The 23,669-nt window shown below is 35.9% G+C and overlaps 1 protein-coding gene across 6 annotated transcripts in view; it reads left to right on the top strand.

Annotated features, from left to right (window-relative positions):
• The window catches only part of BRAF (B-Raf proto-oncogene, serine/threonine kinase), a 177,808-nt gene that overhangs the window by 115,875 nt on the left and 38,264 nt on the right, over nt 1-23,669 (top strand). For 5 of the 6 annotated variants that reach the window (XM_013049714.2, XM_045063071.1, XM_045063072.1 and 2 more), the window contains 7 exons: nt 668-787; nt 5,294-5,453; nt 12,493-12,529; nt 16,201-16,337; nt 16,591-16,708; nt 19,474-19,558; nt 20,898-21,074. In XM_013049714.2, the coding sequence (XP_012905168.2) occupies nt 668-787; nt 5,294-5,453; nt 12,493-12,529; nt 16,201-16,337; nt 16,591-16,708; nt 19,474-19,558; nt 20,898-21,074 (834 nt within the window). Of the gene's footprint in view, nt 1-667; nt 788-5,293; nt 5,454-12,492; nt 12,530-13,834; nt 13,955-16,200; nt 16,338-16,590; nt 16,709-19,473; nt 19,559-20,897; nt 21,075-23,669 lie in introns of all 6 variants that reach the window. The other variant, XM_013049713.2, reaches the window with a different exon arrangement.

The following is a 23,669-nucleotide window of genomic DNA, read 5'->3' as shown; positions in this document are numbered from 1 at the left end:
GTGTGATTTCAATTAAGTTAACCATTATATTTTTGGGTCACAGATCAGGGTTCTGGTTCTATCACTATTTTGTAAATTATATGTATTCTCTCTCTCTGTCTCTGTCTCTTTCTCTCTCCTTCAACTTCCCCTGCCCAGTTTATTTAAAAGTAAGATATAAAATCTTTGTACCCAGTGTATCTCTTTCTAAAATTTCTGTTTGCTTTATGCCAGAGTTTCTGTAATAAGACTAGACTAAGTCTATTGTAATCTTTTTTGTTGTTGTTGCTGCTACTACTGCTAAGGTCTTTTTAGTTTTCTCAGTCACTTGAGCAAAGAGAATTCAGCTCTATAAAGTATGTTATAATGATATAATCTGAGAGGGTAGATATATTTTCTTCTAATTCCTTAACCATACAGCATGATTTTTCCTCTCTAATATGTAGAAATTCGCTGTATAGAGCAATTAGTTTTAGATTATAAGCTTGCTTTTCAAAATACAGTGTAATTTTTTTTTTAAATAAGTCTTCAGGCAAAAACACAACTAATTGAATTTAACAGTCATTTCTGAAAGTAGAATTTGATCCCAAATATTTCTGTTAACTCTATAATGTATTCTGGTGTATGAAACTTCTGGGTTTTGCACAAGTTAGGTTTGTTTTGTTTTGTTTTTGTTTTTGCCTCACAGTTTGCTGTTTGTCTCCAAGTTCTTTGAACACCACCCAATACCACAGGAGGAGGCCTCCATAGCAGAGACTGCCCTTACGTCTGGATCGTCCCCTTCTGCTCCCCCCTCCAATTCTACTGGGTATGACTTGACTCCTGCTGTTTAATGACAGTGCATTTTGAGCTGGTTTCTTTTGGATCTTTTGGTTAATTATAAACCTTTCCAACTACTTGGATTGTTAAATTAAGGATTTTTCTTCAGGTAACTTATTTTATCACATCAGGCAAATTCGTACATGCATTTGTTAAGATACATGTGGTTAAAACTGACCTAGACTGTTTCAGGACCAGTCTTGGAAAAAAAAATCAAGTAACAGATCATTTAGAGTCCCTGCCTTATGCTCATCACTTTATTAGATAATATTAAATATAGAAGTATATGATTCCAGTTTAGAAAAGTAGCATTGACCAGTGAGACAATGGCAAACAATTTAAAAATTGTATGTAATTATAGTCTACAGTTTCTCAGATGATATGATATTTTAAACAATGTGAGGACATAAATATGATGTTTCCTGTAAACAGGAGAAAAGCAAGAGTAGTCAAAAATATTTAATGAAGAAATGGGATTTGAACTAAACTTTGAAGAATTCTAGAATCTGAATGAATCCAGGGAATAAAAAGCATGATGGTGGGTTGGTAGGGGAGAAATAGCATAAACAAAGGGAATGGGGAGAAGGGATGGATATGTGTAAAGAAAAATATTAATAGTATTAGTTGTGGAAGATAAAGGTAAAACTGACTTTAAAGGTGATATAAAATATCATATATTCAAGCTTCATAGGGGGAAAAAAGATGATGATGAGTAACAGATCTTAGTGTTTTGGAGAATTTCTTACATAGGTCTGCATTCTCTTTACCTTTTGGATTTGAAACAGAATAAATTATGCTGTATTTGGAAGCATATGATTAAAAAAATGTCCCCACATGCCATTTTGTTCTATAATATTCCAGAGATAATTAGTTAAGATCATGAATATTTATAGTCAGTTTGAACCCTACTTCCTTCCTCTCTTTACAATGTAATGCTATCTTTTCTGTCTAAAGACAGAAAAAAGTAAGTGGACGATCCTGAGACCTGTAATTTTACAAAGCCAACCTTTCTAGAGGTTTCATAGGCTAGAAAAATTAGCAAAAGATTTGTATTAAAGACTGGATGTTTTTATCTACTTTGGAACACTAGAAAATGTAGCCTTTTTTTTTTTGGTCAGGTTGTAACAGTTACTTGGTCTGTTGGGGTCCTTTTATTCCTACTGTCTCTATGGTTAGCTTTATAGTACCTGGGTCTTTCTTAGATCAAAGTGTTGTTATTGTTTGTTTTGGTTTTTAATTAATATTCTGGCTATGGCATTTACTCCTGGCAGGTCCCAGTTCTGTGAGCAGAGTTACAGAACACCACAATGAAATTAACATGGTCTTTCTGAAGGTTTATAATGGTAATGATCCAGACAGTTACCTTCCACTGAAAGGTTGCTATCTTAAAACTGAGAACCATTTGCTTATGCCACGAGTATTTTATTTATAACTAAACTGAAGTACATTCTGGTCTTGAGCAAATGATAAGAAAGGTGTTCTAACTTTTGTTTTCCTGATGCTTTTATGTCACAAGTGTCTGTATGTGCCTATGAAAAGATAGAAGCCAATCCTGTCTATACTGCTGTTCCTTTGCATTTTGTTAATAGTACTTATAACAACTATAGTGCTCATGAAATACATACAATAATGGATGTAACCAAGACATATTGAAGTGATACATTGGCCAGTTTGTACCTCCATTTCTGCTTTTTAAAAATGCTATGGGATGTTTGAGTATTTGAAAAGTCAGTGTTTTAAAATTTGCATATTGCTGAACAGAAGTAGTCGCTTTGCTTCAAAACTTTTAATACTCTTAAAAAAACTTTTAATATTCTAGATTGAAAATGAGATATAAACTAACTGGTAATTTGCTAAAGGGTTTTAAAGGTAAAATTTTTTCTCTTTTTAATTTAATACTGCTTTGAAGAGGTTTGCAGCAAAATAGATAGGGGTGTCAGGAGAAAACCAGTTTGCTGGCTCCCAACATATTTCATAGGGTATAAATCGTCTTGGTCCAGGTAGAGACATCCAGTATGGAAACTGAATTTTATCAGTTCCCACAAATGATGAGAATTATTAGAGATAAACTGGTTTACAGTGACCAGAATTAGAAAAGACTAAATCAGAATTCCAAGTAAATTCATTTCCATGAGAAATATAGCTGTGTGTAGACCAAAGTTCATATGTTGGATGGACCAGCACTCTGCTTTTAGAAGATAATAATGACAAACCAAATTAAAATCCAAAGATTGCTTTTGTTAAGCATGGGATTACTACATGACTCAGATGTTTAATGATACCAGGACATAGTTACTTGCAGTTTTATCCAGAGCTATATATTTGCTGTCAGGGCTGGGTAGATTGACCTTATATGCCTTCTACTGGGTGGTGGTAGATACCAACTGCCAAATAGACTCTTTCTGAGTTGGTGTAATATGCAAGATATTATCTCTTTCTTGTATATCTATTCTTCTCTTTAGGTAATAAAATCTCTCATATTAAATCCAGGTTTTTTCTTTTTCTACTTCTGGACCAGTGCCCTTTGAATACATGTTTGCTTTGTTATAAAACTACACATTGCAGTCAAAATCTTAATTTAGTGACTTTCAGAAATGACTTGCTGTCATTTAGGCCTGTGCCAGATTAATTATATTAATTAGACTCCCTCTACAACTGTAGTTAATTCAAGCTCTTTCCACTTTTAAGTCCTAACTTAAACTAACTATGCTATTGACTTGAGACTTTAAATCAGCTATGGTTTTTTAAAAGTAGGTGCATTTTCCAAAACTTAAAAAAATTTAAAAAAAAGTTTTATCACTTTTATATTCTTTTACCTGTTCCCAAAACACCTTAGCACAAGGCATATATCGGCTGCCTAAAGCAAAAGAGAGCCCTGTCATAAACTAAAAATTTCTCAATAATTAATAGAGTAAAAAGGACAAGTGGAGCATGGTAAATTTTCTGAAGGCCAGATCCATCAGGTTTAGCCTGTAATTCTCATTGGGTGATACTAATTTTTTAAAGTACATAATCTTTAATTTTATTTCAGTTCTAAGTGGACTCCATTTATAAGAACAGATAAACGCAAAATTTCTCTGCCTTCTCTCTTCAGAGAGTCAAATTATAAACTAGTGTGGTTCAGGTTTTGTTAATGTGCTTTATTCAGAACCTTTTAAATATTTTATTTATTTAACAGAGAGAAAGAGATCACAAGTAGGCAGAGAGGCAGGCAAAGAAAGAAAGGGAAACAGGCTCCTTGCTGAGCAGAGAGCCCAATGCTGGGCTCGATCCCAGGACTCTGGGATCATGACCTGAGCCAAAGGCAGAGGCTTAACCCACTGAGCCACCCAGGCACTTCAGAACCTTTAAAAAACAAAAAACAAAAAACTTTTTGTCATTGTTTGGCTTCTTTGGTCCTTCAAACCTCTGTCTATTCCTTTTGTACTATATTTTCTTCCGATTCCTCTCTAAACCCTGTCCACTCACAAAATGTCTTTGTATTCCTCCACATTGTCTTTCTGGCTATGTCTTAATAACCACTTATTACAGAGATTGCATAAAATGGGGTGGAATGATAACCAATCTCTATGGAGAGGCTGTTAGCATTATGTCATTCATTGGTCTTCATGGAGCTCACTGAGACAACCGTACCTCCTCTATCATGTGATACCCCCTTCCCAATTCCTTGGATAGCCCTTCTGAGGACCTAGACTCCTCACTGATGTTTACAATCTCTTTGCAAAACTTCAGTGTGCTCTGTGAGTGCCAGGTTCATTTCAGGGCCATGAGATATCATAGAATTTGTTATTTATCTACAGGACCAAAATAGATCATTCTGTTACCTATTTTGATGATCTCATCAAAAAGCAATTTTTAAAAAAGATTTTCTTTAATGCTTAACATATGATTCTTTTTTGTTGCTCCATTATTGGACATGGTAAAAAGTTTAAAATATGAGAAATAACACTATAAGGGTCATCTTTTGGATTTGCAAATGGTCTATGCTATTGTTCAAGATTTTAATTCAGTGCTATGTAAAGCAACAGATACATCTTTCAGGCCCTGAAATCCACAGGTGTATTTTCAAAAATATTCATAATTTCCTAATACTTTGCATAAAAATCTCATTTTAGTAACTTCAGCTGTCAGGAAAAGATAAAGGTAGAATAAAATAGCAGATACTTTTCAGTCAGTCTCTAGTATCTAGGGATTTTTGTGTAACTTTAGAGAGTTCCTTTAGCTGAGTAACCACAGGTAATTTCTCACCATTTGTAGATTTCCCTGGAGTTTTTTGGATAAGAATCCGTTACCACTCATAGTCCCTGGAGGATCTGCTTGAGCAAAAGCAGCTTTGTCAGTATTAGCTGTAGGCATATATTAGTTTTTTTTTAACCCAATTACTCCTAGGTTTTTAATGCTTTACAAGGAAATCTTTGTATCATCCATTTTTTTAATGTTATTATCTCTGTAAAGTTGCTCTGAATCTTATCTTTCAATGACTTGATTTTTCCAGGCCCCAAATCCTCACCAGTCCGTCTCCTTCAAAATCCATTCCAATTCCACAGCCTTTCCGACCAGCAGATGAAGATCATCGAAATCAATTTGGGCAACGAGACCGGTCCTCATCAGCTCCAAATGTGCATATAAACACAATAGAACCTGTCAATATTGATGTAAGTAATCCAACATTGTTAGAACTAAAAAAAATGCGAGTGTATTTCTTTATTTTGGTGCTATACTTGTAATATAGATCAGAAATGCCTGTCAGTTATTATTATCGATAGACTTTTCATGAATTACTGATCAGAAAAGCTTTGCCATCTTCTCTGATGGTATTAAATACTTAACTGGTGCCGCATTGTGGAGTTGTTCTGATTTTTTCCTTACGACATTGTTTCTGCAAAAATCTTATCTTCTTCGTTTATTTAACAGATAGTCCCTTGGCCATTTTATGGTAACGAAATAGGAATAGAGCTGCAGATTTTCTATTAAGATCAATTTGAGATCTTTATCTAAATTTCTAAAAGTACAACTTTGAGTTAAATAACCCGTAAGAACTAATCATTACTTTATGTACAAGACACGCAAAACTACCTTTTACCTTCCTTACTTTTTTGACTATACCATTGTATTCCATCTCTCTATATATCATGAATATTTGCATTTTTTTGGTAAAGTTTCTCATTAGGTTTTAATCTTTCATTTTTAAAAATGTATTTTCTCTTGTGTAATCATTATATCAGTTATTTTAACCACCATTTGGCTGGTCACTCTAGATGTTTTTACTTTTCCAGTTATATCTTGCGCACTGTAACTTACCTTAGTTGCTTCTTCAATTAAATCTTCTTGGCAGCAGAAACCATTCCTAATATTAGTTCACTTGGCCCTAGTCTTAGAACTAAATGCATAAATGATCATCAAAAAAATGTTTGTTTCAGTAAAAGGGTAAGAATATGAAACAGGAAATTTCCCATATTTTAGACCAGGGATCAACAAACTTTTTCTTAAATGGCTAAATATTAAATACTTTAGCTTATGGGTCAGATGATCTCTAATGGCAGCTTTTGAATTTTGTCATTGTAGTGTGAGAACAGCCACATATAATACATTAGAAACAAATGGGTGTGGCTTCATTTCCACAAAACTTTCTTTACAGGATAATCCGATAATTGAGTTACAGAAGATATTAAGTTGCCCTTGCTACCTGAGCTGTAGTGGGCTGAGGTTCCTGGTCTTAGAATTAGGAGTCTCTTCTCCCAGAATTTGTGCTTTCATAGAAAGAGTGTAGGTTATCCTTAATCTCTGTAATAAGCAACAAAACAGAAAACCCATCAAACTTGTTTGCCTTGGAAAGTAATTTATATTTTAAAAGGAAGTTAAAATAAATAATAAAAATAATAAAAATAAATTTTAAAAAATAATAATAAAAATAAAAAGGAAGTTAAAACTGTTTCCCCAGGTAAACAGGGTATTAGAATTAGTGAGGTGATTACTAGTGTGTTAGAAGATGGGAGTTTTTCTCATTTTACGGATATTCCTTATGTGAGTCCTCATAGTTACGAGGTTGAGTAGAGAAGCAAAAAATTGTCTTAACAGGAAAATACTCACTTAGTAACAGACTACTTTAATATTAGTGCCCCCACAAACATCCCTTCCCATCTAATACCAGTTTGCATTCCAGTCCCTTTACATTATTTTCCAACATTTCAATGAAAACATAGTGCAAATTGATTGCAAATCTGCCCCCCCAAAAAGGAAAGATTTTAAAGCTTTTATGAAGACAGTGAAAAAGGACTTTGAAGAACTACTGAAATTAGGAAAAGCCACTGAGAAATAAAGAATTCAGTAGAAATAAATTAGTCCAGTTAACCATAGAAAAGATGCAGTGAAATGATAGTATAATAGGCTCTTCAAGTGAAAATGATTTAAGTATCAAAGGATTGATAGAGGCCCTTCAGGGAATTGATGAAGCCCTCTAAAATTTTTATAAAGATTTATTTATTTATTTTAGAGAAAGAGAGCATGAGCAGGTGGAGGGGCAAAGGCAGAGGGAGAGAATCCTAGCAAATTTCCTGCTTGAGTGCAGAGCCCAACACAGGGCTTCATCTCAGGACCCTGAGATCATAACCTGAGTCCAAACCAAGAGTTAACCATTTAACTGAGTCACCCAGGTGTGCCTACAATTTTTATAAAAATGATTATGCTTGTGATGTAAAAGATGAATATGAAATTGAGGATTTCAGTTCGTGCTATCACAACTTTTTTATTAAGAACACACACACACACACACACACAAACTGATGTCTAAGAATTAGCATTTGAAATTATAACAAAGTTTGCTGGGGCACCTGGGTGACTCAGTTAGTTGCATGGCCAACTCTTGATTACAGCTGAGGTTATGATCTCAGTGTCCTGGGATCAAGCCCTGCATCGGGCTCAGTACTCAGTGTAGATTCTGCTTCAGGATTCTCTCTGTCCCTCTTCCTTTCCCCCACCCCCTTTCTCTCAAATAAATAAATAAATCTTCAAATAAAATAACAAAATTTATTAAATGTAAAAGTAAAACTGTATTATAGATTTTAATTTCATTTTTCAAGATAAATTTCTAAATTCTGGACTTTGTTCCCACTTTTTTTTTTAATTTTTTATTTTTTATAAACATATATTTTTATCCCCAGGGGTACAGGTCTGTGAATCACCAGGTTTACACACTTCACAGCACTCACCAAAGCACATACCCTCCCCAATGTCCATAATCCCACCCCCTTCTCCCCCCACTTTTTTTTTTTTTTTTGAGATTTTATTTATTTATTTGACAGAGAGATCACAAGTAGGCAGAAAAGCAGGCAGAGAGAGAGGGGGAAGAAGCTCCTTGCTAAGCAGAGAGCCCAATGCGGGACTTGATCCCAGGACCCTGAGATGATGACCTGAGCCGAAGGCAGAGGCTTAACCAACTGAGCCACTGAGGCGCCCCTCTCACTTTTTACTTTGAAATTTTTTTCTCTATTTTTATTTGATTCATTTTAAGTGGCCTTTTCCTAATAATCGATTTTTCTCAACTAATAAGGTCTTCCTTTATCTAGCTAGACCTGAATACAAAGGAAGAAAAAAGTAGGAGAGGGAAATATGGGAATAATGAGGTTGTGAAATAAGAAATCAAATCTTGGGGCACCAGGATGGCTCAGTCATTAAGCATCTGCCTGCGGCTCAGGTCTTGATCCCAGAGGATCAAGCCCTGCCTCAGGCTCCCTGCTCAAGGGGAATCCTGGTCCCTCTCCCACTCCCCCTGCTTGTGTTCCCTCTTGCTGTCTCTTTCTCTCTCTATCAAATAAATAAAATCTTTAAAACAAATAAAATAAAATCTTCTCAGATCTGTTCTCATAATGTTCAAAATTACAGCCATTTTTACTTTCAGTACTAACATCCTTTTATAGACTATTACCCTCTGGACTTTTTTACACCTCTGTTTCCTTATTCTAAAACTTTCATTGACTTCGCACTGATTATAAGATAATGTATAAATTCTTTAGCATTTTCATTCAATTCAGGTCATTTCATTCAGCTCCAATCATCATTTATCGTTTATCGTTCTAGTAAACAAGATTGTTTTGACTTGTTTGTGACATACTTGACAGTACTGACTCCGAGAGAGGCAATATGACAGAATTGGGAATTAAGGATGAATTAGCACACAGTCTTTGACGTCAAAGAAGTTACAGTCTAATGAGTGAATCAGACATATAAATGAATAGACATGAAGAAGGGGGTAATAAACTCTACCTTGTTGTATATAGGAGTATTTAACAGAGAAAGGATAACATTTAGATCACATTGTAAAAGGTGCATGTGTAGGAGTTGATTAAGGATGCTTGGTGGGGGTTTTAGAAGAAAGGACAGTTGTTAAGGACATGGTACATGCAAAAGTATGGAAGTATCTTTGCATGGGATGTAATTAATAGTTGATATTGTAGGAGTATTTTTATTCTTATTTTACTGTTGCAAAAATTAGATTTGGGGAGGTTAAAAAATGTCTCAAGATCGCATCACTGATAAATTATTGAAATGGAGTATAAAACCTGCTCTTTCCTGCTTATGCTTAACCACTGTTTGATAAAGTAATAGAAGAGAGGTGAAAGAGATGAGAGGTGGAAGATAATGCTGAGATTTCTCTGGCTTGGGTGAATAGATGGTATTCATTCCATTCATTAGGAGAGGAAATACCAAAGGAAAAAAGAACAGGACTTGTAGAAATGAAAATGGTAACTATTATTTTGAACATACTGACATTAAGATGTGTGAGGGACTTCACTGGTTTAGAAGTCCAGTAGCAGTTAAATATAAAGAACTTGAGTAGAGATACAGGTTTTGGAGTAATTAGCATATTTGTCAGTTAAAACCGCGAGTGTAAATATTACTCAAGGAGTATATGTAAATTGCCAAAAGGATAGAATATGCTGCCCCATTGAATATTATTAACATTTGAGGTCCAGGCAGAGACTGTCGTTCTGTGTCTCTTTTGTGGGCTGCTCTTCCTAATTCTAACTTCATATGAGTAAGAGTAAGTAGTGTTGCAGAAGCCAAAGGGAGAAAAGGGACTTCAAGAATGCTGAAGTAGTTGATGTTAGTTGCCAGTAAGACTCAAATGTGGGAAGGACTGAAAATGACTGTTGGACTATGTCATTTTGTCATTTTGACTTCATTGAGAACTGTTTGAGAGGGCTGGTGGGGGAGAGCAAGGCAGGCGAAGATGTGAGTTAAGTATCAGTTTTGAGAAGCTTGGCTGTAAAGGAATAACAAAGGGGCCATAGATTAAAGCAGGGTTGAGGGACAGTTGTTTTTAATGTGAGAATCTTTTTTTTAAAGATTTTATTTATTTATTTGACAGAGACACAGCGAGAGAGGGAACAGAAGCAGAGGGAGCGGGAGAGGGAGAAGCAGGCCTTCAGCCGAGGAAGGAGCCTGGTGCGGGGCTGAATCCCAGGACCCTGGGATAATGACCTGAGCCAAAGGCAATGCTTAACGACTGAGCCACCCAGGTGCCCCTTAATGTGAGATTTGTAACTTGAGGGAAAGAAGCAAGTGAAGTGAGAGATTGAAAATAATAAGATATGGAATAATTGATATAGTAAAGTTCCTTTAATGTGGAAACAATGTCCCTCAGAGGCAACGAGGAATTAAAGATGGACATAGCTAGAGCTCTGTAGCTCTTTACAGGCTGTATGATCTTAGGCACATGACTTAACCTTGAAGCTAGCAGTTTCTACCTCTTACAGTGGATTGAAAATTTTTATTGTGCATTGTGCCTTGCACATAGTAAGAATTCAGAAATTGTAGCTAACATTACTGTGCAAATATTCATAAATATAGAGGCAAAACAGAATGTTCTCTGATGGCTTCTGTTTTCTCTATCATGCTCAAGGGAAAAAATAATAAGAAAGGAACTACAGGAGATAAGAAAGAGTTTGAAAGAGCCAGTATTGGAATAATAGAAGATCCTCTTTCACCTGAAACAAATAAAAAGGTTGTCAAAGAACTTTAAGAACAGATTGAAAAGTAGAAGTTTATGGTGCAGGAAGAGTGGAAAAAGCCAGAATTGGCTGATCCCTGGTTATGGGGAGTCACAAGGCTGGTGTAGCAAAAAGGAAAGCAATGTGGCCTTTCTGCCTTTGTCTCATTCTTTCTGTCCAACAGGTCCTCTGGTCCCGCACCCCTACATTCCTGTCTATCCCTCAGACCCCAAATAGTAGCTCATCTCTTGAAATGCTTCACCAGTGATAAGGTCTTACAGTTATTTATCCTTTGAACTTGTATAGCACTGAGGCACCTGGGTGGCTCAGTCGGTTAAGCATCTGCCTTGGGCTCAGGTCATGATCCCAGGGTCCTTGGATCTAGCCCTGTGTCAGGCTCTCCGCTCCATGGGAAGCCTGCTTCTTCCTCTCCCTCTGCCTGCTGATCCCCACTGCCTGTGCTCTCTCTCTGTCAAATACCTAAGTAGAATCTTAAAAAAAAAAAAAAAATCTTTCACGCATACTATTTATTTGGCAGTTAACTAAACCTCTTTGGCCCCTCTTTTCTTTTCTTAAGCTATTCATTTATTATTTAACTTCCATGTTTGTATGTCTTTCTTCCATTTAGATTACAAACTCTCTCAAGAACACAAAGTTAGTGACACCACTAGGATTTTGTATTTATTGGTAGCCACACAACCCCTAATGCCTAGCATCCTGTTTGCCAGATATATAAGTATTTGTTGGTTATTCTGTAGAAGATGTTGAAGGCTTTATGTAATACATGATAGAAATGCATCTGTGGAATTTACTCTAGGTCTTAATCTATAAACAAAAAGCCGCCTCTGCAAAGAGCCTTTGAGCCTGTTTAGAGACATCTGGGGCCATTCGATCCTTCATATTTAAGTTAAACTGGATAAAAAAAGAAGTTCTGCCTCTGAAGGTCCAAGCAATGCCAGTAAACTTTTCGTTCCCCACCCCCAATATTGTCTGTTGTAAAAAGCTGTGTTTTAATCATAAAGACAGATTTTAACAAAACCCTTGTTTGAGCCATTTTGATTTTCTCCCTTCTCATGTTCCCTTACACATCTGTATTTTTATAATTGTGATCCATGCACATTTCATTTTTTATCATATTGTAAACATGTTTCATGATACAAGCTTCATAATTATTTCAGTAGCTGCATAATACTTACTAAATTGATGTGCCATAATTTACTCAACCCAAATGTCGGTATGTCTGTAATAGGGAAATAATTATTTCTGGTTTTTTTAGTATGATGGATAATGCTGCACTGGACATCCTTGTGCATATCATTTTTTCTTCTGAATTATTTCCTTAGGAAAAATTCCCAGAAGTGGAATTACAGGATCAAAGGGTATGAACATTTTATGGCTCTTAACATGTGCCGTTAGAATTTTTTTTTAAGAAGTGACACAGCCATTGGTTTTGAATAGCCTGAACTGGATTTCAGCATTTGATCAGGACTAATAATCCCTTCAATATAGGGTTAGTTTGGTAGGTGCTTCCAAATGTTAATCAGGTTCACCAGCTAATTTCATATTCTTTCTGTTTTGTGAAGTCATTATAAGATAGGTATTATTTTGAATTAACCTTTCTATTAATGGTTAGTGAAAAGTTGAGTGTTGCTATTACTTTCTTACCATATTCTTTGAATAAATATCCATTACTGTTTATTTGTAGGACTTGATTAGAGACCAAGGGTTTCGTAGTGACGGAGGTAAGTAGTGATTTCCATTAAAAAAAAAAAGGGGGGGGGAAATGCAATTGCTTTGCTGCTTGTCTCCTTTATATTTGCTTCTATCATGAAACACAGACACACAGAAAAATGTGTAGAGAAAGCCCAAATATTTTTTGCTTTACTTTATTACTTGTCATTTATATCTAATACGATATTAACTGATTTATAAGATGAGTAGAGAAAAAGAGGACATAAAGGGAGTCTTAAATGTATTATCCACAATTTTAAAATCATCAAAGAGAGGGCCTTAATTATTTTACCCACTACTGGTTTCTAACCATCTCCAAAACTGAGATGCTAAATTTCCTTTGGGGGCCTCCACTAATACCTCTACTTGTTAATGATTGAGCTTAGAATCAGTTAAAACTTGATTTTCCTTAATCATTCTCAGCAAGAATCCCTTAGGTTGCCTATCACAACTTCTCAGTTTGATAGAATTGTCAGCCTCTTCTCTTCAGGTTTCTAGAAGGATTCTAAATGTACATAATAAAGAATGAACCCTAAGAGAAATCCTTTTGTCCTCTTACTCGTCCAGTAAATAAAATGAGAACTTGAGTTGAGATTTCTTAGCAGAATTTTCATCAAATATTCACTCTAGCACTCTGTGAAAACTGGGGACATAAAACATAAAACATTGCTTAAGAAAGTACTTTTAAAGTAAGATTTTGCCCCATATAAGGTTTTCCCAAAAATGATATTTGAAACTGTCATAAAGATTTCTCCCAGGTGGTTCTCCATGCTTGCTTTTTCACCTGTCTTCTGTCTAATAAGGAAGACTTGGCAAAACCTGTTTATCTTGTTGAGAGTCAGTCTCTTCACTGTGACCTGCTTTATCTTGAAAATATCTAAGCCCAGACTTAAAAGATATTTTATATTGAATAAACGTTGTATAAGAACGTTGTTTTTTTTCCATTTGTTATTCCGTGAACCTGCCAATTAATGTTGCTGCAAGTTTGACTTTCATATGTCTTAATGACTGTGGCTTTTGATAATTTTGCCCAATACATCCAGCATTTAAATGTTGCCATCATGTTAGCATCACAGAGTTAACTTAGTCATACAAACTGCCTGCCTACTAGCAAAAATCAAATGGCATTTCTTGTCCTTGTTATGAGTCACTTTATAAAAAGTCATTGGGATTTTATGAAAACAAGCAGAAATTTTTAGACATCCAGAATTACTTTGTGAAGCAGGCTTCAGCTCATTTATTCCCATGACTTCTTTCATTTCTTCTTTGTGTCTGTCTTCCTGTGTTTGCCTGCCCCTCTCTTTCTCTTCTAACAGCCCCTTTGAACGAGCTGATGCGCTGTCTTCGGAAATGCCAATCCCGGACTCCCAGCCCCCTCCTACATTCTGTCCCCAGTGAAATAGTGTTTGATTTTGAGCCTGGCCCAGTGTTCAGAGGTAGTTGGGCTCTTCTTTCTTGTTTTCACCCAAAGCAAACTAAATATAAACTACGGACACTGTTTGTGCCTCACCCTCACAGCGTGTGTTTGTCAGTGTGAGAGTTTTCAGTACTAATTTCTGCTTGGCCTGGCTGGAATGCTCTGAATGTGCCGCACACATAACTCACTACCACAAGCTTTCTGTATGCTGTCCGTCATAAATTTCTAAAAGCAAGAATATTCTGTGCTGAGATGTCCATCTTGTTTTTTGTTATATCATTTACTTTTTGCTCTTGATAACTTCTTAAACTCAGTGGGTGGCAATAAATAAATAATGTATGCTGGGGTGGGGGTGTCCTTCAATTTGAATTACTTTTACTTTAATCCATTTAGGCAGTAACCTTCATGACTATTAATATTTGTTATCAATTTGTGTGGTTTTTTAAAAAGTAAAAATGGAAATCCCAATTGTGAGATTTTGCTAGACTTTTGGCTTTATTTTTCTGTAAGAGCAGTATTCTTTTTTAAAATGTAGGACATGTACATTTTATATTAAATCAAAGGTAGGGAGCCTTAAAAAAGGTCTATAATATATTTGGGGTACTTTAGCATACTTTAGAAAATATGAGGATTGACGCTCTCACTTATGCCCTAATATGAGGGGGAAAGCTAATAGTATAATTTCCCTCTCGATTTTTAAAGATTTAAGTCAAAATTCAGACAGATATCTTGCTGTAGATATTTTTAAAGAATTCCATTTACTGCCTTTGCTACTTTCTGTTACTTATCCTGAATTTAGTGGTGGTGTTTCAGATTTTTGCTCTCTTGGCCCACCTATTGCTCATAAAATGCACAGAATGGGCTAGGAGTCCTGAGTGCTGAGGAGTAGTGACCGAAATAAGTAGTTGAGTGCCATCCTCAGTAGATAGGAGTGTGAGACCTGAGCAGGCAGTTAAGGCTTTAGGATGTTGAAAGTTACCAGTGAAAATGGATTATCATCTTGTTACAGACATTTCAGCTGCCATTTTCTTTTAAAATATTGCAAGTTAGATCATGGAAATTCTATGTGATGATATGTGTGATATAGTAATGATAAAATTCTATAGTTTTAAGATTGAGATGTATGCATTGGTGTATCCTTATTCTTTGAGAGATAGTGACACCTCCCTACCTCCAAATAGTAGTTTTCTTAAAAAAAAAAAAAGAAAGAAAGAAAGAAAGAAAGAAAAGAAAAAAGAAAGAAGGAAAATAGTCTCTGGAAATATTTTTGTTTTGTATATGCAAATATTATTGGACATCTCAGTTCTACTTAGCTATACTCAGGCCCTGCTAGGAGTCATTGGCCTGAACCCCTCTAAACCCAGTAGATGAATGTGAGATTTTTGCTTAGCATTTGGAAAAGGATGTGGCCCTGCCCCCTGAGTCTACTTTCAGTGTATCTGTTGGGCTTACTTGGTTGATGGGATATTTCCATTTGTAGCAACTTGGCCAAGAGGCCATAGCGTGCACTTTGTTCTCACTCTGTACAGGTAGCAATTTTTCAGAAAATCTTGAGAAACCTGTTTGGGTTTGTTTACATTAACTAACTAACTAATTAATTAATTAATTAGTATTAGTTTGTTATGCGGGTAACAAATGATCTTTGTTTAGTAGAATAGGAATCCAGGAACCAATGAACTCACCAATATTTACAACTATTTAAGAGTTAAATAGTATAGTTAAACAGTATAGGATTTATAAAGTTTTAGTGGCTAAAATGATAAGAGCCAAATACTCTTAACATTAAGACCATTATTATAGTATGTTTCCTTTTGGGAGTTTCCATCTGTTTTTATATTGAGGGTAACATAAAATAGTTACAGAATTTTACATATATATAAGCTTGTAAATTGATTTTACTTTTTTAATCATCAAAGAAACCAAAACTTGGGAGTATTATTGTAGTATTGAACTCTTATTTTAGAAGGGTAATTTTTTTTTTTTGGACTCTGTACCAATAAGCAAAGTTTGCATCTGTAATTAGATGTTTTAAGAGTCATTAAATTAAAAAAGAAAAGTCATTAAATTAGCCAGAAAACTTTTAAAGAAATGGTAGTGCAAATCACCAAATGAGGCTCTTTTTTGGCTGTCATTTCCAAAAGGTGTATATTTAAACATATGCTGCATTTTTAAAAGAAGTCTAAATTTCTCCCCACCCTCTGCCCCCAATAAATTATTATACTTGATTCTCCTTTAATAGATGTATTTTTCGTTTCACTAACTTAGGATCAACCACAGGTTTGTCTGCCACCCCCCCTGCCTCATTGCCTGGCTCACTCACTAATGTGAAAGCATTACAGAAATCTCCAGGACCTCAGCGGGAAAGGAAATCATCTTCATCCTCAGAAGATAGGAATCGAATGGTAAGAATATATGATATCTTTTTTTCCTCTGAGTTCTTTTGTTTTACAAGTCATAGCTAAATGTAATACCACCTTTTAGACTTCATGATATATAGTGATGTATGATATGTCAATATGTGACACAGAATTCCCTTAATGAAATAAATATAATATATAATCCTGTAAGTTTTCTGCTTAAAGGATTCCTATACACTGATTGTTGCTCTCTCTTTTTTGTTTGCTTTGGCTTGACTTCTGCACAAATTTTATCAAGAAAACACTTGGTAGACGGGATTCAAGTGATGATTGGGAGATTCCTGATGGGCAGATCACAGTGGGACAGAGAATTGGATCCGGGTCATTTGGGACCGTCTACAAGGGAAAGTGGCATGGTATGTATCTAATACAGTTGCACACAAGTTAAAACAGGACATGTTTAACATTTCAATAGAAAAATATCAAAGGGAATATTTACTGGTTACAACATTAAGCTATTTTATTCAGATTCAAGAGTCCTCCAAAGGGTTTCTTTAAAAACTATGGGAAATAACTGGATTCACAGCAACCAGGACTCATTAGAATAATAATTTTTAAAGATGACAGTTCTCTAGGAGAGCTGTACCTCAAGATTTTTTTCTTTTTGAAGTCTTTTTGCTGGTTTTCTTTGTACTATAAATCACAAATAAGCATTTTTTTTAAAGATTTTATTTATTTATTTGACAGAGATAGATCACAAGTAGGCAGAGAGGCAGGCAGAGAGAGAGAGAGGAGGAAGCAGGCTCCCTCCTGATCAGAGAGCCCGATGCGGGACTTGATCCCAGGACCCTGAGATCATGACCTAAGCTGAAGGCAGCGGCTTAACCCACTGAGCCACCCAGGCGCCCCACAAATAAACATTAAAAGCGTACTTCCCAAAGGAGGAAATAGCCAGTAAACATATAAAAATGTTTAGCCTCTCTCGTTATCAAAGAATTACAAAATCAAAAACCAGGGGCGCCTGGGTGGCTCAGTGGGTTAAAGCCTCTGCCTTCGGCTCAGGTCATGATCCCAGGGTCCTGGGATCGAGCCCCACATCGGGCTCTCTGCTCAGCAGGGAGCCTGCTTCCTCCTCTCTCTCTCTGCCTGCCTCTCTGCCTACTTGTGATCTCTGTCTGTCAAATAAATAAATAAAATCTTTAAAATTAAAAAAAAAAAAACCAGAAATCATTATTTGCTTTTCAAGTGAGCAGATTCTTTTTTTTTTAATTGATCATGTTTATTGCTATGATTGTGACACTGCTAGTAGGAAAATAAATTGTTACAGATTTTTTGGAGGGCAGTTTGTATGTTGAGCTAACAGTTCCATTTTTAGAACTACAACTAATTGAACAGAAACAAACAAATATATATGCAAGTATATTCATTAGAGACTTAATATTAATGAGAAATGGAAATAAACTTACCTGTTCATTAATAGAGGACAGGATGAATTGATAATCTCCATATATGATTATATAGGCATGAAATAGTGTGATCTATATTTGTTGATTCAGAAAGGTGTCCATGGTATATTTAATTTTACAAAGCAGCATGCATAATATTATGGTACTGCCTACCAATAAATATAATATAACATAAAATTAAAAATGACCATCAGGGGCACCTGGGTGGCTCAGTGGGTTAAAGCCTCTGCCTTCGACTCAGGTCATGATCCTAGGGTCCTGGGATCAAGCCCTGCATCAGGCTCCCTGCTGGGGAGGGAGCCTGCTTCCTCCTCTCTCTGCCTACTTATGATCTCTGTCCGTCAAATAGATAAATAAAATGTTTTCAAAAAAAGACCCATCAGTATTTATAGTATCTATCTTTTGAGGTTATCTTTTCATGTGTATTTATAAATGTTCACATTGCATACACATAAAATTCTAATATGATGTGTATCACTATGTTAGCAAAGATCATTTCTGAGTGACAGATTATCAGAGATTTTAATTTTTTTATGTCTCAAAATATTTTTTAATGGGCGGCCTGTGTAGCTTAGTTGTTAAGCATCTGCCTTTGGTCCCAGGGTCCTATATTACTTTGGTAATCAGGAAAAATCAATAATTATATCAGAGTATAGTATATCTGCAAAACAGTGCAAGATTCATCTGTATTATTGTGTGTAGTTGTAAGCCATCCTCTGTATAGTATTGATTATGTGTCTATAACCGTGATTTCTTTTTCAAAGTCTACTGTATGATGAGCATTTGAATAGTTTACAGTTTGGGGCTATTAAAAGTACTGCTGCTGTGAATGTTCTTAGTACATGTTGTTTGGTGAACATATGTTTCATTTTTGCTGGGTGTATACCTAGGAAAGAATTGTGGGACCACTGATTATACATATGTTCAATTTTAGTAGATATTTCAAGTGGTTGTACCATTTTACACATCCAATGGCAATGTGTAAGAGTTCTACCTGTTTCACATGAAATTTTTTTAAATTATAATTTAAATAATATTCCTAAGCAAAAGAATGCGATCAGTGGATTTGAAAAAGATGTTAAGTACTCTGATAAAGAAATGTTGCGGTTTCTCTTTCAGGCAAGCTTTACTGGGGCTGTCATCAGTAGTTTCAACATTCAATTAATAAAAGCATCTAGTTTAAATTGTTAAATAACTAGGAAAATACCATTGGTACTTAATTGGTTAAACTAAATTTCCAGGGGAAGAACAATGTTGGCCCTTTTTCTGGATTGGTTTTTTGTTTGTTTGTTTGTTTGTTTTTTAAAGATTTTATTTATTTATTTGGCAGAGAAAGAGAGAGTGAGCGAAGGAACACAAGGAGAGGGAGTGAGAGAGGGAGAAGCAGGCTTCCTGCTGAGCAGGGAGCCTCATTCGAGGCTCAATCCCAGGACCCTGGGATCATGACCTGAGCCTAAGGCAGACGCTTAACGACTGAGCCACCCAGGCGCCCCTGCATTGGTTTTTTGAAATACTAATATAGGAATTTCGTTCCTTTAGTTTTTATCCTTAGAAAAGTAATGCATTTTGGGAAGTCGAGATATCATTGTTTGCTCTTTAATAATGGTATGGAAATAAGGCCATGGTAATTAGTGGAAAATACCCAACAGGTTTTTTTTAATATTTTTTAACTTTAAAAAAATGGAATGACGTTTGGAATGACAATTCTTTTTTAGGTGATGTGGCAGTGAAAATGTTGAATGTGACAGCACCCACACCTCAGCAGTTACAGGCCTTCAAAAATGAAGTAGGAGTACTCAGGTGAGCATGTGCGAATTACTCTTTTCCAGAGAAGTTACCTTCATTTTCTCTTTCCCAGTGACAGCTGATGGTGGCTTTACAGTTTTACTAGAAGTGAGTAAAATGGAGTTTGTCTGAGTATATTTTGTCTTTATATTCTTCAAGTGGTATATAATGTTATATGGTATAAATAATGGAAAAATTAATCCTAGACTGTATTAATAGAAATAAAATACTCTGTTCATGGGAAATCATATCACCACTTAGCAAAATAATACTCTCAAAATTCTAAACTTATAGAACACATTTAAAGATTGTATCAGCCATGGAACTTGAGGATCATGAACAAACTAAAGTATATCCAGGCAAGGACAACTTAGACGAGGAGTATTCTGGTACTATAACTTAGAGGAAAAACAATTAACAGAACTCGGGGTATTTGGGTCCATAGAAAGCCATTATTTTCAAGAGGGTACAGACTTACTCTATTTTATTCCAGAGAGCAGAAAAGGAAAGCCAATGCTGGAAGTTGTAGGGAAATGATTTTTTCTCAACCCCAAAGAATTCTAAGACTAGAATCACTTAAGAAACAAAAAAAAAAGGGCGCCTGGGTGGCTCAGTGGGTTAAGCCGCTGCCTTCGGCTCAGGTCATGGTCTCAGGGTCCTGGGATCGAGTCCTGCATCAGGCTCTCTGCTCAGCAGGGAACCTGCTTCCGTCTCTCTCTCTCTCTCTCTCTCTGCCTGCCTCTCTGCCTACTTGTGATCTCTCTCTATCAAATAAATAAATAAAATCTTTAAAAAAAAAAAAAAGAAACAAAAAAAATGGGGGGAGTGGTGAGGGAAATAAGCTACAATCTCAGTGATGAACTTCGCATAATTGAAGGTATTTAAGCAACCTCCAGTTGCCTATCTGAAGTATATTAAAATTTAAGGCCTTTCTGAAAGGGGTAGGATGTTAGCTTAGACAATTCCTAAAGTCATTTCTTAATTTATCCTTCCATGGTCCTATTTTTTTTTTTTAAGATTTATTTATTTATTTTAGAGAGCGAGTGTGTGTGCATACACGAGTGGAAGGAGGGGCAGAGGGAGAAAATCTCAAGCAGACTTCCCAGTGAGCCAGGAGTCCACTGAGCATAGAGTAGGAGGCGGGGCTCCATCTCACCACCCTGAGATCATGACCTGAGCCAAAACCAAGAGTCGAAAGCTTAACTGACTGAGCTACCCAAGCACCCCTCTGTTGTCTTTTTTAAAATACTTTTTTCTAACATCATCTTACTGATAATTAGTCTGTTTTGGGACTTTTTAAAGATTTCCTGAAGTTTATCAACCTTAGTATTTACTGACACTTTTCCTTTTACAGGAAAACTCGACATGTGAATATCCTACTTTTCATGGGCTATTCAACAAAGCCCCAACTAGCTATTGTTACCCAGTGGTGTGAGGGCTCCAGCTTATATCACCATCTCCACATCATCGAGACCAAATTTGAGATGATCAAGCTTATAGATATTGCACGGCAGACTGCACAGGGCATGGAGTAAGTTCCATTCTGTTAAATCTCTTGTAAAATATTTTTGAGACCACTGATTGTATTTTAAAGGTTTTAGCTAATTCTCTTTTGGGTTCCTTTTTAAATTACTGTCTGGTAACAAATGGACACTTTTAACTAATGTCTAACCATGTGATATTAAGAAATAAAATGGTATCTCTAGTACAGTCTTCAAAAACTATCTTCAAGTATTTGATAGCAAATACATGACTGCAAATTTATGTTTAGCATGCAGTGGTTTAGCAGTAGAGGTTCAGAAAACAAAACAGGCCAAAAAAAACAAAAACAAAAAAACCCTACTGAAAAGTCATTAACAATTACTGAAGTGTACAAAATGATTGTTAAGTTATCCTTTCAAATTATTTTCTCCATATACCCATATTTATCTTTACAAAATGGTCATCTGAATGAAATAAATTTAAATGAAAATCTGCATTCTGACCCTTTTGGGGGATTTCAAGCTGACTTGTTCATATCCATTGAATTGTGCTATGTAATTTAAAAGATCAAAAATTATTTGAATAGAATTTATCATCAATCAAAAAAGGGAACCAACTGGGAAGAAGAAATTTTGCATGCAACTCTTAAGTACAAATGAAAAGATAAATCAAGTAAAACTTAATAAATTTTGAAAACATTTAGATGAATTTTAAATGGGTAAGATACAAGTTTGAAAGCTTTATGGGTAGTTTAAAAAGTATGTATGTATCTTAAATTTACATTTTATGGTATACAAATGGCTTTCACATGCATTGATCATTATGTCATTTAATCTTTATAATGTTTTTATAAAGTACATATTTTTATTTGCTTCTATAGATAAGGAAATTCGGGCTTTTAAATGACTAAGGCTACACATTTAATAAGTAGCAGCAAAGGTGTTTAATTCAGAATCCTACTCCCAAGCCATTGTTCTTTCCCCATATTCACTATGTTTTTACATTTTAAAATTAGAATAAAAGGGTAAAAGTGTATCTGTGTACTGCTATTAGGGCCATGACTCAAGATCACAGAGCAAGTAAGCATAAGACCAGGACTCAAAAACAGATCCGGCTTTTACATCTTCCTGCTGAACTGTCACCCTCTTTGTGTCCAAACTAGGCAGTGTATCTATAATTTGGATTGTTTACAAGGCTCTGTTCAGCCAAAATGCTTATTGCAGCAAATGATTACCTATTCAGTAACCGTCCCACTTATCCACTAGACTTAAAACAGCTTCAGCCTCTCATATAAGTTAGAATCTGAGTGTGTTCAAATCTGAAAGGTATATTAAAGTCTTGTAGAGAGTAAACCGTGGCAAAAATAGTAAACATTGATTAAAAAAAAAAAAAAAAAGCTTATTCTGCTCCCATCCCAACAGTTTTCTGTAGCAAGCCAAGCCACCTGCCTCCTTATGGCCTTTGTACCTATTATTTTGCTCTTTGGGGTACTTAGTCCACAAATATCCATAGAGCTTCTTCCTTCTGTCTCTGTTCAAACAGCACCTTTTAATAGAAGACTTCTCAGGACACCTGGGTGGTTCAGCCGGTGAAGCATCTGACTCTTGATCTCAACTCAGATCTTGACCTCAGAGTCTTAAGTTCAAGCCCCGTGCTGGACTCCACACTGGGCGAGGAGCCTACTTTAAAAAAATAAAAAATAAAAGAAGCCTTCTGTCATCACCTTATATAACTAATGTTCCTACCCCACACTGAAGTGACATGAAGAAGTCATTTCTTTTACTTCTTCCCATTTTGTTTTACAACCCAGCTCTATATGACATAGTTGTTTATTGTCTGTCACCCCTACTAGAATACAAGCTGTATGAGATGAGAGACTTTGATTTGCTCATCGTTTTATCCCTAATGCCTAGGACGGGACCTGGCCTATAATAGATACTCAATACATATTTGTTAAATGAAAGAATGATTGCACATATTATTGATAGATTTACCTTCTGGAAGAGAGAGAGGCCAGATCTTTCTCATATCAGAACTGAAGTGTTAGGGCGCCTGAGTGGCTCATTTGGTTAAGTGTCTGCCTTTGGCACATCATGTGGGATCCAGCCCCATGTTGGGCTCCCTGCTCAGCGGGGAGTCTGCTTCTCCCTCTGCTCCTGCCCCTCCTCATGCTCTATCTCTATAAATCTTAAAAAATGAAAAAAAAAAGAATCAATGAGAGGGAAAATAGTCAAAGAGTAATAAAAGAATAACAAAGGGGAAAGGCTTTGCTGTACACAGAAGCAACAAAGAATAGTATCGGAAATTGTGATGCAAGGTGGGGGGCGCCTGGGTGGATCAAGTGGCTTAAAGCCTCTGTCTTTGGCTCAGGTCATGGTTTCATGGTCCTGGGATCGAGCCCCACATCGGGCTCTCTGCTCAGCATGGAACCTGCTTTCCTCCTCTCTCTCTGCGTGCCTCTCTGCCTGCTCGTGATTTCTCTCTCTGTCAAAAAAAGAAATAAAATCTTAAAAAAGAAAAAAAAATTGTGATGGGGGCACCTGGGTGGCTCAGGCATTAAGCATCTGCCTTCGGCTCAGCTCATGATCCCAGACTCTTGGGATCACATCCCATATTGAGCTCCCTGCTCAGCAGGAAGCCTGCT

This window comes from Mustela putorius, unplaced genomic scaffold (assembly GCF_011764305.1).
Source record: "Mustela putorius furo isolate JIRA1106 unplaced genomic scaffold, ASM1176430v1.1 tig00003845_pilon_pilon_pilon, whole genome shotgun sequence".
Lineage (NCBI taxonomy): Eukaryota > Metazoa > Chordata > Mammalia > Carnivora > Mustelidae > Mustela > Mustela putorius.
Note: the sequence above shows the minus strand (reverse complement) of the source record. Positions and strands in the feature narration are given on the sequence as shown.